Below are 17,835 nucleotides of genomic sequence, written 5' to 3' on the forward strand. Positions count from 1 at the left end.
TGTTCGGTGGCTAAAGTAAACAAGAAAAATCTTTGTGTTTGTTTTTCATGTTTTTCTCTACCTCTGTCTCCTCCAGTGAAGCATTTGAATAAAGGATAGTGGCTGGCTGATCCATGCATCACTGAAGTCAACACAGCTAGCTCATTCAGAAATAAATGCTGGACATTCTTCTTAGAGCTTTCAGGTTGATGGGGTTCTTTGTTATGGAATCCAAATACATTACTATATTTATTTAAAGCATGTTTCATGAAATAAATAGTTTTTGACCTTTTTTGTACAGTACTTCAGAATCAAGTACTTTTTTTTCCTTTTACTGCTGAAAAATATATGCACTGTCCAGAGTTAGTATCAAATATTGCACATGTATTAATTAAAATGTTACATTTAAAGTCAAAATGAGCTTTTTACATGTACAAACCAAATCAGAATATTCTACAGTTGTGTGAGGGCATTTAAAGTCTGTACAAAACCATGTCAGAAAAGAACGGACACAGCCCAATCCACACAAGAATAAACAGTCTTTGTCATGTGTACATTAGAGATGAACCTTCCTTTAGAAGTGACCATTGAAGGCTTCCCTCCCTCTTACTTCCCAGCCCTGTCTGCCAGCCTTCAAACACAGCCTTCAAGGTGCATAGCCTCAGGGCTGCTTCCTTACCTCGTCCTGAAGTTAGCCGGGTGTGGATGCCCGTCATACAAAGATAAAAAGTCATATTCCTCCTCCACAGCGAAAGATTGAAAAACTATATGAATTCTGCTTCCCTCCTCGGCAACAATCACCCAGGTGCAGTTCGCTCCATTTGGATATCCATATGGAAACCCGGGGCTTTCTATTGTCCCGTTCCTCCCTTTTAAAGTGCCTCCGCAAGTATGGATAAAACCTGGAAAGAAAGGAAAACATTTATTATCAAACAAACAGTGTGCATTAGGAGATAAAAAAAAACTTAAAATGCTCAAACACATGGAAGAAAAGGAGTAATTTGTAGAGATCCTTCTGGAAAATGTACTTAATGTTGCCTGGTGCACACATCCAAGCAGCAATAAATAAACAGAATGGCTTTAAAACGTTTAAATAGGCCCGTACAGATGCTATTCCAAATATCATTTTTATTGTAACAACTGTGTGCACCTTGTAAAGTCCAGGTGCAACTTTTCATCAACTGAGAACAAATTGTTTGTGAAATCCACATTGTTCTAAGCTGGCAGAAGCTGTGAGGGAAATCTGGCAAACAGCTGAATAAGAGCCGAGGTTGCAATAACTACTGCTGTCATTATGGAAGAGAAATGCATAATTGAGGACTACTGTGTTGTTTTTCAATGCTGTATTGAACAAAAAGCTGGTGGTGTATCATTACTGCCCACTTCTTTCTAGTGGGTCAGAAAGACCCCTGAGACAAGCAACAAGCAAGTTCTTCCAATTTAGTGCCACAAGCCCTTTACACTCTGTTTCATAGCCCACATAACATATATTTGAACCTCACTGCACTGGCTTGCTGAAAATCAATACCCTTGACATATTAGGTCAAGCATTATACTATCATTCTGAAACTACAATAACCTGATTGCTTGGCTAACCTTTGTGGTGTTAATGTAAATGAGCATACTCAAACACATACACAAACATAATCTGTCTCACTCATGCACAGACATCACAGTATCCCTTTTCTCACACAATTACACCTATTCTTCCACATTTCCACATTCAATGTACTCCCACACTTACACAAACAATGTATGAACAGGTCCCACACACTGCAAAAAAGTGCCATTTTATTTGAGGCTATGTTGCACGTTGTCTAATGAAATGCAAACTTAATTAAGATGCATGGTTTACCCCAACACACACACACACACACACACACACACACACACACACAATTTACTCCTAGTGTAATTAGCTTTTCACACTCAGTAAGTAAAGGATGTGTTGCATAGTGTTGGCCATACACACGCACTGCAGTATGTGAAAAATCGAATCACTTGGCTATGGAGCTGAGCTAGAACAACAGTAGTATTTTTTCCTGATAATATGTATGGCTTCTTCTAATATATAGATGTGAGCAAACAAAATGTTAAACTCTGAGACAAACTAACAATTCATTTCCCTCTTGTCAAGCTGTTTCATTATTTTTGGACAAAGCCTTGCAGCTGTTTATATTTCACAAAAATCAACTCTGTTATCACAAATATGATAATTCTCTGGAACATTTTTCCACAATCTTTACATCTTGCAATACCTTCGGGATATTATCCTCACAGAGGCCCTGACCCAGAGTCTGTGGCAGTACAGTATATCTCCACCTATTGTGTAGATAACTGACCTGCCCCTGAGACCAATTCACTCCTCCTGTATCCAGCGATCAAGTGACCTGACCTTCTTATAGATTCAGCTATGGATACAGTATATATCATGCCCATATAGGTTTATGATGTTGTGCCTTGTGATGAACTGCTGCTCTAAATGCAGTGGGGGAAAAAAATATCACCAAGGTGTGTTGCATGTCTAAATTGCAAATTTTCAAACGATTGAGCTAACAGGGTAATCACGGCAAATTTGCAGCATTGATGCGCCGCCTACAGGGTCAACATGATCCAACCTGTGACACGGTGCATTATTGCTGCTTTCAAGTACTCTCAGGAAAATCGTATTTAGCAGGACAGCTCTCGTCACTGATCAAACAAAGTTGTCAGTATGACTGTAAAAGTGTGGGTGAGAAATTGCAATGTGGCAGCATGTTTGACTAAAAGCTACTGTGATATTTGTTATTGCTTGGTGGTCTGTACATAGAGATTTGTTGCATGTTTCTCTTTTCAGTTACCTTAAGTTGTCACACATTCTTGAATATAATGAACTGAAATAGAGCCTTCCTGTTAGATGTCGGAGCCATATTGCCTTTATTTTTACAAAACTGCCACCAAAAGACCCACCAACATATTTTCCTAGCAGCTACATTTTGCTTGGGTTTCTGAATAAAGCAGTTTGACTGGGTGTATGTAAAACAGTAAGTTACAGCTAATGAAGAGCACTTGAAGACAAGACAGAATAATGCACTCCCATACTGTCTATTTAAAATGGCCTTGAAAAAGAAGTTTGAGAGAGACATGTCGATTACTGAAAGTGAGCCCACCTGCAGTTGCTGCTCTAGTTACAGTTTAGAAAAAGCAGAAGGATCAGATCATTATGAGGGCAGAAATGCATAACAACACACTATTTGAATACTGATGTAAGTTTCAGTCTGTTGTTTATCTTGGAAAGTCACCCCTTCCGTTTTTATGAACATAATTATGAATACATTGTCCTTTATTAAATTAAAAATTTTACCTGGCCATGGGATGATGCAATTGTACTAAATATCCAACAGTAACGGTGGCAGCAACAAAAATGTATTCGGTTAACTTTTTACAAGGAGTACTACTCAGCCAGAAACAGTTGTATAATGTCTCTGGAGGGAGCTTTCCAAAGTCTGATAATATCATCTGGGTTATCTCGTGTGGGCATGAGGCTTTATAAGAGGAAGTTACTAATTGGAGGTGTGGGGTTTGAAAGAAGTGGGCATTTAGGAGGCAGGGAGGGTCTAATATAAAATACTATTCAGAAGCATTGTGGGAAATGTAGGATCCAGTGTACTGTATCTTGACCCATACTAGCACTAAAAGTCAGGAGATCTTTTTCCTCTCTGTTGCTTTGATTTTGACCATGCTTTTTTTTTTATCCGTCTCGAGAATCCCCTCATTTTTTGGAAATGGCGATACTAAATTGCTGAAATACCCCTTTAAATGTTACAATAGAATTATAACTTCTAACAATTTGATTTGTAAGAGTGAGACTGTCAAAACAGCTAAGTAAAAAATATATGAAACCAGAGACAATGAGTTTTAATCACTGCTACATAATGATCAAGTGAACTAGACTTGAGTTGTGGTTAGATTATATCACAATTTTCAATCACAACTGCAGCTAACTATAGGATAACACATACCTAAAGCAGTCCTGGTTGAAAATAAGAGCACAGAGAGATGCCCAGTAGCAATTTGAGCCAGACACTTTTAGATGGAAAAATAATTTATTACTGCTTTTATTTGAGGCTCTCTTGTATCACTCAGAACTTTGAGCTACATCAAGGACAGCACCCATAGCGCTCTATTAGTCCCTGAAATATTTCATTGTTTGTCAAGCATTAGATGACTAACTTAACTGCTTAGCAATGTTTGTGTGGCTGATTGTTCTGATGTCCTGAAGATGACAGAACAGATGCTCACTGCCGAGATATCTATTTCCCTCTTTCCGCCTCTCTCCCTCTTTCTCCTTGTCAGATACATGTATTCCTTTCATCCTTCAGCAACACTGCACTTCTCTCACCTCTTCCTTTTTTTACCCTCTCTTCATCTCACTCAGCTTTTTTATTTACTGCCATTTGAGCCAATTGCCACCCCCTCCCCCACACACACAATCACACACACACACACACACACACACACACACACACAAACATCTATTGCCCCCCCCCCGTGTTTCCTTTCTTTCTATAAGCTATCCATTATGAATTAAAATCCGTATTTTCAATGCTGTGAATCATAAGAGCTTGTAATATGTTAAGCACTGTCATCTCCATAATAGCTGTATCTATAAAAAGAACATTGTTGTAAACATTCATCTTGTTACTTCAAAGGAACAACACGTGTTTCCTTGTGCAGAAGAGAGGACAAGCATTAAATCCATTTACCACTTACACCTACGGTATGTCTTCTTTGAATTCCACTGTCACCACTTAGTTACCTGTTCCGACCTCTATCACCTCTATCATCACTTCAATTGTAAAACGCACTCCCCAGGGTTTTCTATGACCCCATGTTAGCACCATGCTGCAACAACGACCATAAATTGTGATGAGAAACCAAATTAACAACATGCTGTGATTGCACAGTGGGGAAAATGCGGTTCAAAAATATGAATCAGTATCATAACGCACAAATCTGGAAAATATACGAGCCTCAGCAGGCAGCCAGGCTGGCTGACAGACAGCTCAAGAATGGCCCCAGCTGTTCTTCAAATAGTTACATTTACCCCTGGCCTTTTGGATATACCTACAAACAAATACCACATTTTCACACACACTTTTGATGCCTAAAACTGATTGTTATGCTTGCTGAGCAAAATGCAGACAGGAAAATGGCAGTTTGTCTCCCACACTGATGAGATTTCTGAAGGTGTTTGTCTCTTTGTCAGTCTGAATTGAATGAGTGCTTGTTTGTGTGTGGATGCATGCATATTTATATGTTGTTGTTGGCCTTGCTGAGCTTCTCACTAATGCAAAGAGTGAAACTGAATGTGATTCTCTTTTTTTTGCCCAGAGAATAAAGAGATTTTGAGCAGAATGAACCAGGTAATGAACCACAGTGCTGTACTGAAAACAAAATGCATTATGCATCATAGAGGGTATTGATAATATAATTTGTTGCAGGCTAAATGGGTTATTTAAGGTTTATGTTAGCATGAAAGAAAATGAGGGAATAGGTGCTCCCTAAAAAAGTAAACAGCCAATACGTTGTCCTCCACCAATAATGCAGATTTGTATTTGGGCCATAAAGAGAAATGTTTATGTGCAGCAGGGAGAGGGGAGGAGGAGTCCTTTACTGCCATCCACATTATTACGAGTGACAAACAGACCATTGGGTAATGGATGATTGCTGATGGGTTTGAAAGATTGCCCATCCCAATTGACTATTTTTGAACAGACCATGATTAAACAGGCTTGGAAAATAAACATTCACAGTTTGACCTGCTCCCTTCAGGTAATTGCTTCAGGATCTCGCAGGGCAGGTTTAACTGCTAGACAAACTATTTTTCTTCCCCCGGCAGTGAAAGTGTTGAATTCTGATGGAAGACTGCAGCACTTAGTTTGGCAAATTTACTGAGTGCCATGTTCTATATTCTCCTTAAACTGTATTGGATTTATCTGCTGTCTATTGTGCTTTATTTGTCTTTTATCGACTGTCTATTGTCCCCAGTTTATGTGGCAGCTGGCATGTCCAAAACATTTTTCCAAAGAGACAATAACGTTGATCTAATCTAACAAAACCCTGTGGCTTAGAGCAATCAGAGTATTATTGAAATGAAAATGTGTGTGCCCTGATTAATGGCATTCAATGTACAGGCAATAAAAGAAATGTGGTAGTGCCCCCCTTTGGCATCAGTTGGTGTAAACTGGTACACTAAATGAATGAATAGAGCAACAATGGAGCATATATTTTCTCAAAGTGGCATTTAGGTCTTGAACTAAAGAGTCTTTGGACAGTTGATCAGTTACTTGTGAACAGTGACCATCTGGAAAGCAACACTACGGATGCATTTCATATCAAAGACAGTTTGTTCTTGAGGTCTTCCTAAGAAACATGTCTTAACATTATTGTGATGTGGGGACAAACAAAACAGCAAAAGGACCTCAGCTGCGGGGCTCTTTGTAAAGACATTTGGTAAGGTCTATTGGACACTATAAATGGACCACACAAAATCTACAGTGTCAGAAGAAAGGATGTTACTTCGTCAAACTGTATCATTACATTACATTGGGCCATTTGGCAGATACTTTTGACCTAAGCGACATGCATTTTTTAACACACCCATCTGGAACAATTTGGGGTTGGTTGTTTTGCTTAAGGACACTTCAACAAGTGGACAGGAAAAGTCCAAGATTGAGCCACCATATGACTAATGGACAACAGTCTCTACCACCTGAACTACTGCTGTGTCAGACACACCTGGATATATCACTTTGTAATAATACCAGGTGCTTGTTCCTTCAGTCTCTAAGCTCTGACACACTCATGCGATTTTTATATATAAAGGGCAATTACATTTCTTTTTAAAAAGCTGAACATTTCACTGAGTGCTTTCCTACTTCACAGAGGTATAATTCAAGTTATTATGTATTATTGCTACTGTGTGTAAGATTCATTTAAGATTCTTTAAGACTTTTTAACCAGAGCCTGCTAATACAAGTTGCTAATACTGTCATGATTGTGATTTTCTGTTTTGTTCTGTTTCCTGTTTTATTTTGAAGTCCGTCTTGTCTCCCTTGTCTTGTCTAATTTACTTCCTGTCTTTAGTTTTCCCTCCCTTGTGATTGCCCTAATGTGTTTCACCTGTTTGCCCAGCCTAGTGTCACCTGTTCCTTGTTAGTCCTCTTTATCTGGTTTATTTAGTCTCTGTGTTGTCTTTGGCAGGTGTTGGATCATTTTATTCTGTTGCAGTGTTCTGTGAGTTTGTTTGTGTCTGGAGTCTACCCTTCGTCTCTGAGTTCCAGTTTTGAGAGCCTGTTCTTCTGTTCTGGAATTAGTTTTTGCCTGTTACTTTCTGGATTTTTTGGTATGTTCTTCATTTTTGTTTAATAAATCATCTAAACTGCATTTGGGTCCAAGCCTTTCCTGACAAACGGTGACAAATACACCTGTTAAAAAAAGATAATAGTGTTAAGTAGCGACTTGTGCTGAGCCTCAGAGTCCCTGTTACGCGCTCCCCGCAGCTTAAATTGTGTTTGTTTGCTGTGGCCGTAACAGTCCCCAAAAAGTCTTCTTAACTTGCAATAAGTGACTTGCTAGAATCTCTGACAAGAACCGTGTGTGTGGGGTGATGTACATATGCATACCTTATTTTCTAAGTCATATAGATATATTTGCTGAAATGTACTGAATATGAGAGGGGGAATAAAAGGAGCATAAATATTCTGTATGTTTAATTAATAGGGACTGTATAAGGATGCAAGGGTCAGCAACTATCATTTGAAAAAAATGAACTGTATGACTTAAATGCAAATTATCATGCTGTGCATACCTATTCACAGCAATTTCAATCAATACATGACTACATGAATAACAAAACGATACTAAAATGCAACATTTTAGAGATTTAAAGAGAAACGAGCATTGTTTTGAGCACCACTTGGACCACCAGTCGATCTATGCATGAAGTGTTTTGCCTTCACCCTTCATACATGACAGTATCTTTCTTCAAACAAATCCTAAGCCCAATATCCACAACCCTACTGAGCTATGCACTTTCAAGCTCCTCTCCTTGATTTATTTTTGGCATGAATTATTTTCTTTCTCTCTGCTTGATACTTAATTTCCTCACAATTGACTGTAGTGTATTCTTAGTCAAGGACACCTCTTCTTCCGGATGGCATTTCATCATTATTCATGATGATGGTCTATCACAAACGGGACAAACAGCACCAAGCCGAGCAATCACAGTTAAAGTATTAACTGCATTGAGTTGCACCTGACCTTAAGAGTGAGTCAGCCAATATAGATATATTCATCAGTGATGCCTGGTTACAGAACACCAACTGGAGAGAGAGCCCTTACCAAGCAAAACAAAAGTCAACAAACATCCTGGTAGGCTTCATTCACTGCAAAGTATCCACACTTCTACAGAGAAACAGTAGTTAGTAATGATTTAATAGAATCCAGAAAGAGGAAATTAAAATTATAGATTGTGTTGAACATTGAACATAACCATTAATCAGAGGAAATGTGCAAGGTAGAAAAAACTTTTGTTGGTTGTCTGCTGTCATCCCTTCAGATCATGAATCTTCAGGGTCTGCCCCAACAAATCAGAGATGCTGCAGCACTTATGAGCTATATTTAGAAGTAATTTTGCTTTTAGAAATCCAAGCACTTTTCTCTTAGATCTACTACAAGCTGTACTTCGAGCCACAGACATTAACTATCGAGGGAAGAGAAAATAATTTTTCATCAGCACAACCAGGAATACAACAATGTTGACTGCAAGGGCCTAGACAGCAACCTTAGTAGACAGAAATCTGAAATTGATGTCCCCAAAGAGAAGGATTATTTTTTGCATGGCTGTGCTGCACCTTCACAATTCATACTGATAGACTGTGCATAATCGCAGCCCCGCACTATGCTTGTCTGCATGCTCGATGAAAGGGAAATGGGCTCCATACAACAGAAACGAGGCTTTCTAGCGAATGACTATTACCTCATGAGTGTGTCACTGCAATTTGGAAAAGGGCTCTGAAATATTCCATTTCGTGGTATTAAATTGCCAACCACTGAGGTGAGAAATACTAAAATCAAATACAATGCCACCCTGAAACACAGCCAGCACATGCATAAATACACACACCAAGCGCACCCCATTGCACAAGGAAATAACAGAAGTTGTGTGTCTGAATAGCCAAGTGTAATAACTGTTTCCCAGCGTCTGCATGCTGCTGGTGCTTGAGCCACTTCCCAGCAGATACAGTATTTTATGGCTAGACACCAATACCTTCACAAAGTGCTACTGAGCCGTATTGCACCTGATGCCAGGCCACCACTGTGAGAGCTGCTGTACAACACAAAACTGTGAGCCAACAACACATCTAATAGGACGCCTGTCTCTCTAGCCTCCAATCTTCCAAACAAACAATAACATCAACACTTTACTTTCCCTGAATAAAGGGAAAGAAGCGCAGAACAAGAATCTCTTTTTCTATCTAAAGATTACCACAGAGGCTGAAACAATATTCAACTGTTTTTCAATTTCCATGTAAACATCTTCCACTTAACAGCATGTTCACATAGTGAGGACATGTTTTTTAGATGCAAAGCACCTCTTGGAACTCGCTTGAAACTCAATCACAAACTTACAAAGTGCCTCATTAACATTCAGCTGGCTGCAGATTCTCCAGAAAATTGTTTGAGCAATTCTATATGTGCTGACTTGCTCCACCTTTAAGAAAGAAAAGTAATGGTGGCAGGAGTTGACCTACAGATGTTAACATGTCAATCTCACAGGCAAAGAAGGCATTCAGCTATTTTGCACCTCCTGGAGGCAATGAGTATTACAGATTTTTGAGATTTTTTTTCTTGGCATTTGTGTTTTGGGAGTTTCCCATCAAATATTTGTGTGACCTGTTACGTCACATAAATGAATTGATAAAAATGTAACAACACTTTGTCAGACAGTAGCCTGCAGCATATCTTTAATACTCAAATAGAAATAAAATTCAGTTTGTGGCTGTAAAAAATTCATGTTTCCTCTCTTAACAGCTATAACCTGGTCTTAACATTGAAGCTTCTGTCAGGCACTTGACCATCAGAAAAGTCAGCTAAAGTGTAAAAATAACAATCATACAAACAATAAAATTTATAAAAACAGATATGTCAATTATTATTATTAGTAGTAGTAAGACTCAAGTTAGGGCTGCAGCTAACAATTGTTTTATCAATTAATCTACCAATTATTTTCTCAATTAATCATTTGTCTACAAAATGTCAAATAATTGTGAAAAATGCCTGTTATAATTTCCTGCAGCCCAAGATGATTTCTTCAAAAGTCTTGTTTTATTCAATCAACAGTCCAAAATGAAAAGATATTCAGTTTCCTATCATGCATGGCAAAAAAAAGCTTCGCATATTCACGTTGAGAAGCTGAAACCCGCAAATGTTTGTGATTTTTACTTGAAAATGACTTAAATGTTTATTCGATTATCAAAATTCTAAATAGCTGCTGCTTAACTTTCCGTTGATCGACCGATCGATTAATCGACTAATCATTGCAGCTCTAACTTGAGTTTTTAATAAGTGCTTTAATAAATGCAGCTCCACAGGCCAGACCAATGTACACAGCATGGAATCAATGATTTGTCTTTTCACATGTTGAAAATACACTGCATGAGAGATCACATTTCTGCTACTTCATTCCTTACAGAAAATACGAGAAAACATTAAAATCAACTGTTAAATTAACACGATAGAGAATTTATGAAGAAATCAAGGATTTCCAAAGCTGCTGATCTGAGAGCATCTCACAGGCAACTAAGATCACATGGTTTACCTGTCTAGGTATATTTTCTAACAAGATGGACTATGCAATATGCAGTGCTGCCACCTCAACATTGATAGCAAAGTGGTGGAGTTGAAAGTCTAAACAGGTTTCTGTTACGCTATCCACACCTATTATTTTAATTGCTGTGAAATATGCTGTGGAATCACAGCAACCTCCACCAAGCAGTCTACCTCCTCAATTACCTTCACATCACCCCAATTTGTTTCTCTGAGCATGCTTCTCCCCCACCTGCTCTCCTGTCACATATAAAAAATCCAGCCACAGACACAAACAAGAGCAGCAGTGGTCACCAGCGGTTACCACGAAGGGTGATCACAGGTGATCACAGGTTATGAAATGAATACAACTGGAAATATAGCCTAGTACAGTGGTTCCCAACCTTTTTTTCTTGGCACCCCCCCTACTTACGTCTAAGAAAAGCTGATTTCCCTTGCGCCCCACCCGGTGATCTTTGCCGCTCCCCTGAGGGGTCCCCGGACCCCAGGTTGGGAACCACTGGCCTAGTACACTGTGGATACAATTCTTAACTAGATTAATAGGAAACAATATCCAAAGGTATGGATATTATTGTGCTTCAGGAACATGTAGGAAATACATAATGTATTGTATGTATATATTGTATATGCAGCGATGTAGCTACTAGTTTATTAGTTACAACTCACTTAAAATAAATGCTTTGCTGCATTTAAATGCTGTTAAACTGTTAGTAAACACAGCTATTGCATAAATACATCCCAACCACAATGTGATTGCAAAATTCTTACTTGACAGGTTCTCCGGCGCTAAATAAATGCATACATTGTTATCTGCTAACATGCCCTCTGAAATCTGCACCTAAGGTGCAGAAACCAGTCCACCTTGAATATGTAGCCTTTACTCTGAAAGCAGCCGCTCCTCAGCCTATTACATTTAATCCCAACAAACAGTGAGCTATTTTTCTTCCTGAAGACAAGATATTGCCAATCTCTCTCCCCAAGAGTACTGCTTATATTAAAACTGATACCTGAGAAGAACTGACTTAATCAGAACCAGCAAGCTATACCCAACCATCGCAGGGGCCTGTCAGCAACACCTAAGAGCCTGGCGCAGGCCTAAAGCCATGGGCGAGAGGCCAGAGGGTAGACTGAGTATTACTTTGGTACACTACTAGGGCTATCCAGTGAGATGTCAGCACTAAAAAAGGCATTAGGAATCCAGGAAGTAAAATTGTTACTGTTGCAAGTTCCTGTATCCTGGAAAATTGTATATTGTTCCTTCCAGCTCCAGTTGAACTCAGGTGATTCTTTTGGCGACTGTCCACCTTTTTCCATCATACTTCTGCTCTACTTCTCAAGAACATGAGGGGCAGTGGGATAATACCCCAAATTCCCTGTAGATAGTGTGTAATTACACAGACAAATTGTAATCCTGATTAGCCCCAGCAGCCTTTCCAACCTGTTTACATAATCACATTGAGAGAAAGTCTTCATCAAGGGCTCAGTGGCCAGATTACTGTCTGTGCAGAACCCACCTGATTACTGACTGCCTGGTGTAGAGTTTAAAAAACATTTAACAAAACATGGAAGTTTGAAGGAAATTTGAGAAATACAGAGTAATCACAAGAAACAGAAGTGGTGGGACACAACAGATGGACAATTTTCAACAACCTGTTCACTATCATTAATCGTTCGCTGTCATTTGACGAGCTAATGTCAGTGCGTGAAACAGGCTGTGTGTTCTGTTTATCCTCTCCTGTGGTGTCCCGCCAACCTTCCCATGACGATCATGTCCCCTGCTGCTTTTCCTTACGAGGTCACTACCAGGACTGTCCTGTATAAAGAAGTCCCAAAAGACAGAAACTGAATAGATTCTGATCTGCAAAGTACCATTTAAAAAAGATATATGGTTACAAATGTAAAGTAACCGTTTTAATGGAAATATTGTAACCAAAAACAATATTAAAGGCAGAGCCAGGAAGCTGTGGCAATAACTCCAATCTGGATCTTATTCACTTATAGTTGGAGAACATCTCTGCTCTCTCATGAGATGATATCCACTGCACAGGCATGTGTCATAAGAATGGGGCACTCTCAGGTTTGTGAGTCTCTCATTATTGTGAATTTTATTGATCATCGTCCGATCGATGGATGCAGTGTGATTGTCATGAGAAAGAAGGAGAAATGCACCTCAAAAGAAGATATGATAAAGGGCTCACTATCAGTGTAAAGGAATTTGACCTGGGTCTTTTGCTCTATTTAAAAAAAAAGAGCCCCTGAAATTTAGCTTCCTAAATGTATGTCTGTGTCAAGCACAGTTTTATAAGTTCCCCGAGGATTAGGTGACACAGTTGCAGTGGATATCCTTAGTTGTTTGCTGGTGGACTGCCGCAATGAGAACACATTATTTCTTGGTCAAATATCACTGTGCATCGCTGTTTTATTAATGACAAAACTAAGTTGCTAAATGTCACCAAATTCCACTTAATAATATGTGTGGAATGCCAAGAATCAGATAAGATAACATTGTAAACTGATAATCAGAACTGTGCACCACCCACACACATGGATCCTGACTCAAAAATAATCTAATATGAAAAAGCACCTCTAGCAAAGTGATGTTGTACAAACTTTGCTAGATAGAGGCTTTTTTTCTTTTCTTATTGTCATTATCTTTCCAGGTGAAGTGAGTCACAGGCCAGATCTACTTTTTATCTTTTTTACTTCTGCAAACATTGTGTCACCTGTCAGAGTAGGGGATAACAGCTGTTCCACGGTTCTTTTCCAAAAGAAGACCCAGGCCTCCTCCTCCTCATTTCCTCCTTCCCTCCCCAATCCCTGGCTGGCTGGCTCCCTAATAAGTAGCCTAACAGAACTAGGAGGATTGGCAGTGGCCTCAAGGTTTGACATTGCCACAATGTGGGTGGTGATGAAACAGCACTGTGCCTGACTCTGCTCGACTCGACTTGGCTCATTCTTGGTGGGCGCTCCTACTCTGCATGCTGCACATTGCATCCACCCCCAAAACACAGACATGAGAATTACTCACAGGGTAAACAATCTGCATGTAAATTGATATCTGTGAGTGCCTGTACTCACACAGCCATACATGTATTCAACAGATGAACAGCCATGCACTCACATACAGAATGTTCCTGAATACACACACAATCACACAAACACATCCAGAAGAAAAACATTTTGAGGGTTGGAATTGGATTTGCCTTTTTAGTTTGGCTTTAATTGGAGTTGGAAACGAGAATTTCCCACAGTGAGTGTAACATTAAATGTATGATACACACAGGCAGAAAGAAGCACATGCACACACACACACACACACACACACACACGCACGCACGCACGCACGCACGCGCACACACACACACACACACACACACACACACTCACAGTTTTATATTTGACATGTAACTGAAATTGCAAGAAAGCAACAAATCGATTTATATTTGTTTTCTCTAAATGCTGTTTGAATGTCAGTGGACAATGGACGATCACATGGTAATTGCAGAGTGGTAAATGAGCAACAATTGCTTTGACTGATTTTTAGAAGCTATAGTATGTAAATAGCATAAATCACATTACTGTGGTAAACAGTAAGAAAAACAAGGGAAGAAAACAGAGGTGGTCAGACATTTAAGTGCAAAGTCTGAGTCTTGTTACGTCATGTAAATAGGAATAAAACTAAATTGTATCCGAAAAGTGACATTTCAGTAGTGCTGAAATTGTCATCGGTCTGAATAAATGCAGCTGATGCAAATCAGAAATAAAATGGAATCAGCGGTTACCTCACCAGCTAGAGCGAGTATTCAAATGGACAGAGCATGAGAACGAGCCACTAGAATACTAACAAGCCCACCTTACACCTGCCTGCACTGGCAAGTCCGATAAACACAGTCGACAAATAGGTTCCACACCACTAATTGCCTCTGCCCCCTAAATGGTTCCAGTAACTGGAAAAGAAACTGGTGAGAAATTGGCCTGACGCAAATCCCACATAAATACTTATGACTTACTCGACCCAGAAAAGAGAAAAGGCGGACGGCTCGAGCCTAAATAGCCATTATAAGAAGCTTTTTACATCCTATAGGAAATCTGCAGTGCATGTACTTGCGCCTCAACAATTCACTAGTTAGCCTACTAAGCAAAGCAGCTCACGTAGGCTATTAGAAGAAGCGTAGGCTACCGCAAGAATATCTATTGAGTGGCTCAGTCAAAGCCTGCATTGAGCGCCAAACCGGCAAAATGCGTCCCTCAAAACTCTATCCAGTAAACCGTGGTAGCCTATTTTGCGCACGTCTGTAAGGTTAAAGCTTTTGATTTCTCGCGCGCGCGCGCAAGCGCGCACACACACACACACACACACACACACACACACACACACACACACAGACACACCAAGCGCATCAGAAAACACAGAGGCTTACTGCAGTGGCTCGTACCTTTCACACAAGTGAACATCAGTGAAAAGACGAGATTCCAAAAAACAATTCCCGTCCTAATCCTCATCGTTTTGGCTTGAACAAAGTCCCCTCGGCCACATTTAATGCATCTCCTGTTGAAAACGTTCCGTAGTTCAATAGATCCGCCGTAGTATCCGTCTCTGTAAATCCCCTTCATGTTCACAACTAACACATGTAACCTATAGCCTGTGTTTTCTTTATGTTGGGTTAAAGTAGATCCCCTTTCCCTTCTCAGAGGAAAATCAGGCAGAACCACCCGCCGCGCTATGTCAGCTGATAAGAGAGAAGTGAGCAAGCCTGAATTTTAGGATAGGACCACAGCAACCAGGACGAGGGCTCAACCATCTCTGCTGAGAGGGGCATCAAGTGTGAGCATCTCTGGTGGTGCGCTCTTGCATGTGCTGTTTAACAGATTTCCTTTTGAATCCCTATGAACCGGCGGAGGACGGAGGTGAGTCTAGCCTACAATTTGAATGCTGCCTTTATCGATCGGCGATTGAGCCACGCAGAGTGAGAGAGAAAAGGTGGCGGGGAGGGGGTGATGGTGTCGTGAGAGAGAGAGAGAGAGCGTCCTGTGTTAAGTATGTCGTGGTTGATGTGTGGCTAACAAATCATGAAGTGGGAACAGTGAGGTGGCACGTCTTTGTGGGAAGAATGTAAATTCTGAGAAATAAAAGAACTCCTCTCTTAAGACAGCATGTGGTTTATGTGTGTGTGTGTGTGTGTGTGTGTGTGTGTGTGTGTGTGTGTGTGTGTGTGTGTGTGTGTGTGTGTGTGTGTGAGGGGAGAGGGTGGGGGTGAGGGTGCTATAGGTGGGAGTCAGACAGGCATCATCCCGTCCCGAAAGCTGATGAAAGAAATCCGCCTGGTAGGCAATCCCACCATAACTCTGATCTTCATTTTGGAGATCGAGCGGAGCTGTTATTGGGAGTGATGGGACTGGGCAATTTGCAATGCAAAGATGGGATGATGACGGCGCAAAGCGCAGCTCAGCTGCAGTGGGGCTCTTCTGCCATCTAGCTTTCGAAGAGTCACCGACCTTTACTTTGAAACGGAGAGGAAAAGGGGAGCAGTGTAGTGAGAGGCCGTGGTTGCACACAGAATGAACATCATTTGGTCTGTAACACATTCAGATTAGAGCTTAGATCTGGCCCAAAAAACCAAGGCCGACCCAACCCGAGCCCGTGCACGTTGTGTCCGAGACCGGCCCGGCCCGACACATTAACTGGAATTATGAGCCCGAGCCCGATTTCAACCCGACACTTTTTTTAATACGTGGGCCGTTATAACTGACGTTCTCAACTACAATTCAGAGTTGTTTGAACTCAACGCATTTGAGTGCTTAATGCACTCGACAAAGCCGACACATATGTTGTCACTGCCCACGACTTGTTTAAAATGGTTCCATACTTCCGACTTTCCTCCAAACTTGCTCAAAGGTAAGTCTCCTGTTTTTCTTTTTTTCTTTACATCCTCAAGCTCCATGTTGCACTTAAGCTCCACCATACAGCCCAGCAGCCCCGGTGTGACGTGTGCAAGAGGAGGAGACTCCGCGCATGACATGTGTTGCATTTTGTAACTGTAGTCCAACTTGTGTAACTTTTTGGACACATTTGTTACTTTGGCCTAAATATAGCCTATAGGGCCTATAGATAATATTTCTGATTATGGCATAGCTTTCTGCCCACCCAATTAGGCTAATAAAGTCATGATTACAAACAACACAAATGCTTGATCAAGGGCCCGGCCCGGCCCGAGGATAGTGGCGGAAAATAATGGCCCGGGCCGGGCTCAGGTCGGGCTCGGGCTGGGGCCGAGAATCTAAACTCTAATTCAGATAGGGTTTCGTCAGTTGATTCTAATGCGTATGGCTTTAGTTCCCTTTTTTCATCAACATTTTCTATAGATTCTAATTTAATCTAAACTAAAGTTTCTATTTTCTGAGAGCAGCAGCTTTGGAAAGAGCTTGGATATCAGGTGAGGTTTAAATCAATTATGCGCATGGCTTCTGGTTTGAATATTGCCCACTTAATAATTGTCGCTGCAATGCCCTCCATAGAAATCAATATCCTGTGCCCTAGTATTGGCAAGATTTATTAGGGTGAAGTCAGCAGGGTGAGTTTATAAGGAAACCTAACAAAACCCTGAGCCTCTCTGTGGATCTGAGGGGAAGCCAAAAAGAGGCTTCTCAGTAATTTACAGTATGAGAGCTGTCCTTGGTGCTGAAACCAAAGCCTTAAAACCTTGAAACTAGAGCATCTGCTTGTAATTGTGGCCACGTTTGTAAGAAAACTGGCTTATGCTTTCATTATCTCATTCCCCAACAGCAAATATTGTGCCTCAGAATAATGCACTATTCATTTATTCATACTTGCATTTCAAACTTAATAATTGACAGATTGGATAAGAAAACAGACCCTTTGCCCCTCACCTACATTTCCACCCAAGTGCAAATCTGCTGTCTGGATTATCATCTTTTTACATGTTTCTGTTCTGTGTCCAAGGTTAGTTGGCTAGGCAGGGTAAA

At 40.4% G+C, this 17,835-nt stretch overlaps 1 protein-coding gene across 1 annotated transcript in view; it reads right to left on the reverse strand.

The window, feature by feature from the left end:
* Positions 1–15,465, reverse strand: part of LOC144519920 (CUB and sushi domain-containing protein 3-like) — a 262,641-nt gene extending 247,176 nt beyond the window's left edge. The window contains exons 1-2 of the mRNA XM_078253451.1: positions 15,288–15,465; positions 659–881 (exon numbers count right to left, since the gene is read on the reverse strand). Of these exons, the coding sequence (XP_078109577.1) occupies positions 659–881; positions 15,288–15,465 (401 nt within the window). The remainder of the gene's footprint in view (positions 1–658; positions 882–15,287) is intronic.
* Positions 15,466–17,835: the final 2,370 nt, after the last annotated feature.

This window comes from Sander vitreus, chromosome 6 (genome assembly GCF_031162955.1).
Source record: "Sander vitreus isolate 19-12246 chromosome 6, sanVit1, whole genome shotgun sequence".
NCBI classification, from domain to species: domain Eukaryota; kingdom Metazoa; phylum Chordata; class Actinopteri; order Perciformes; family Percidae; genus Sander; species Sander vitreus.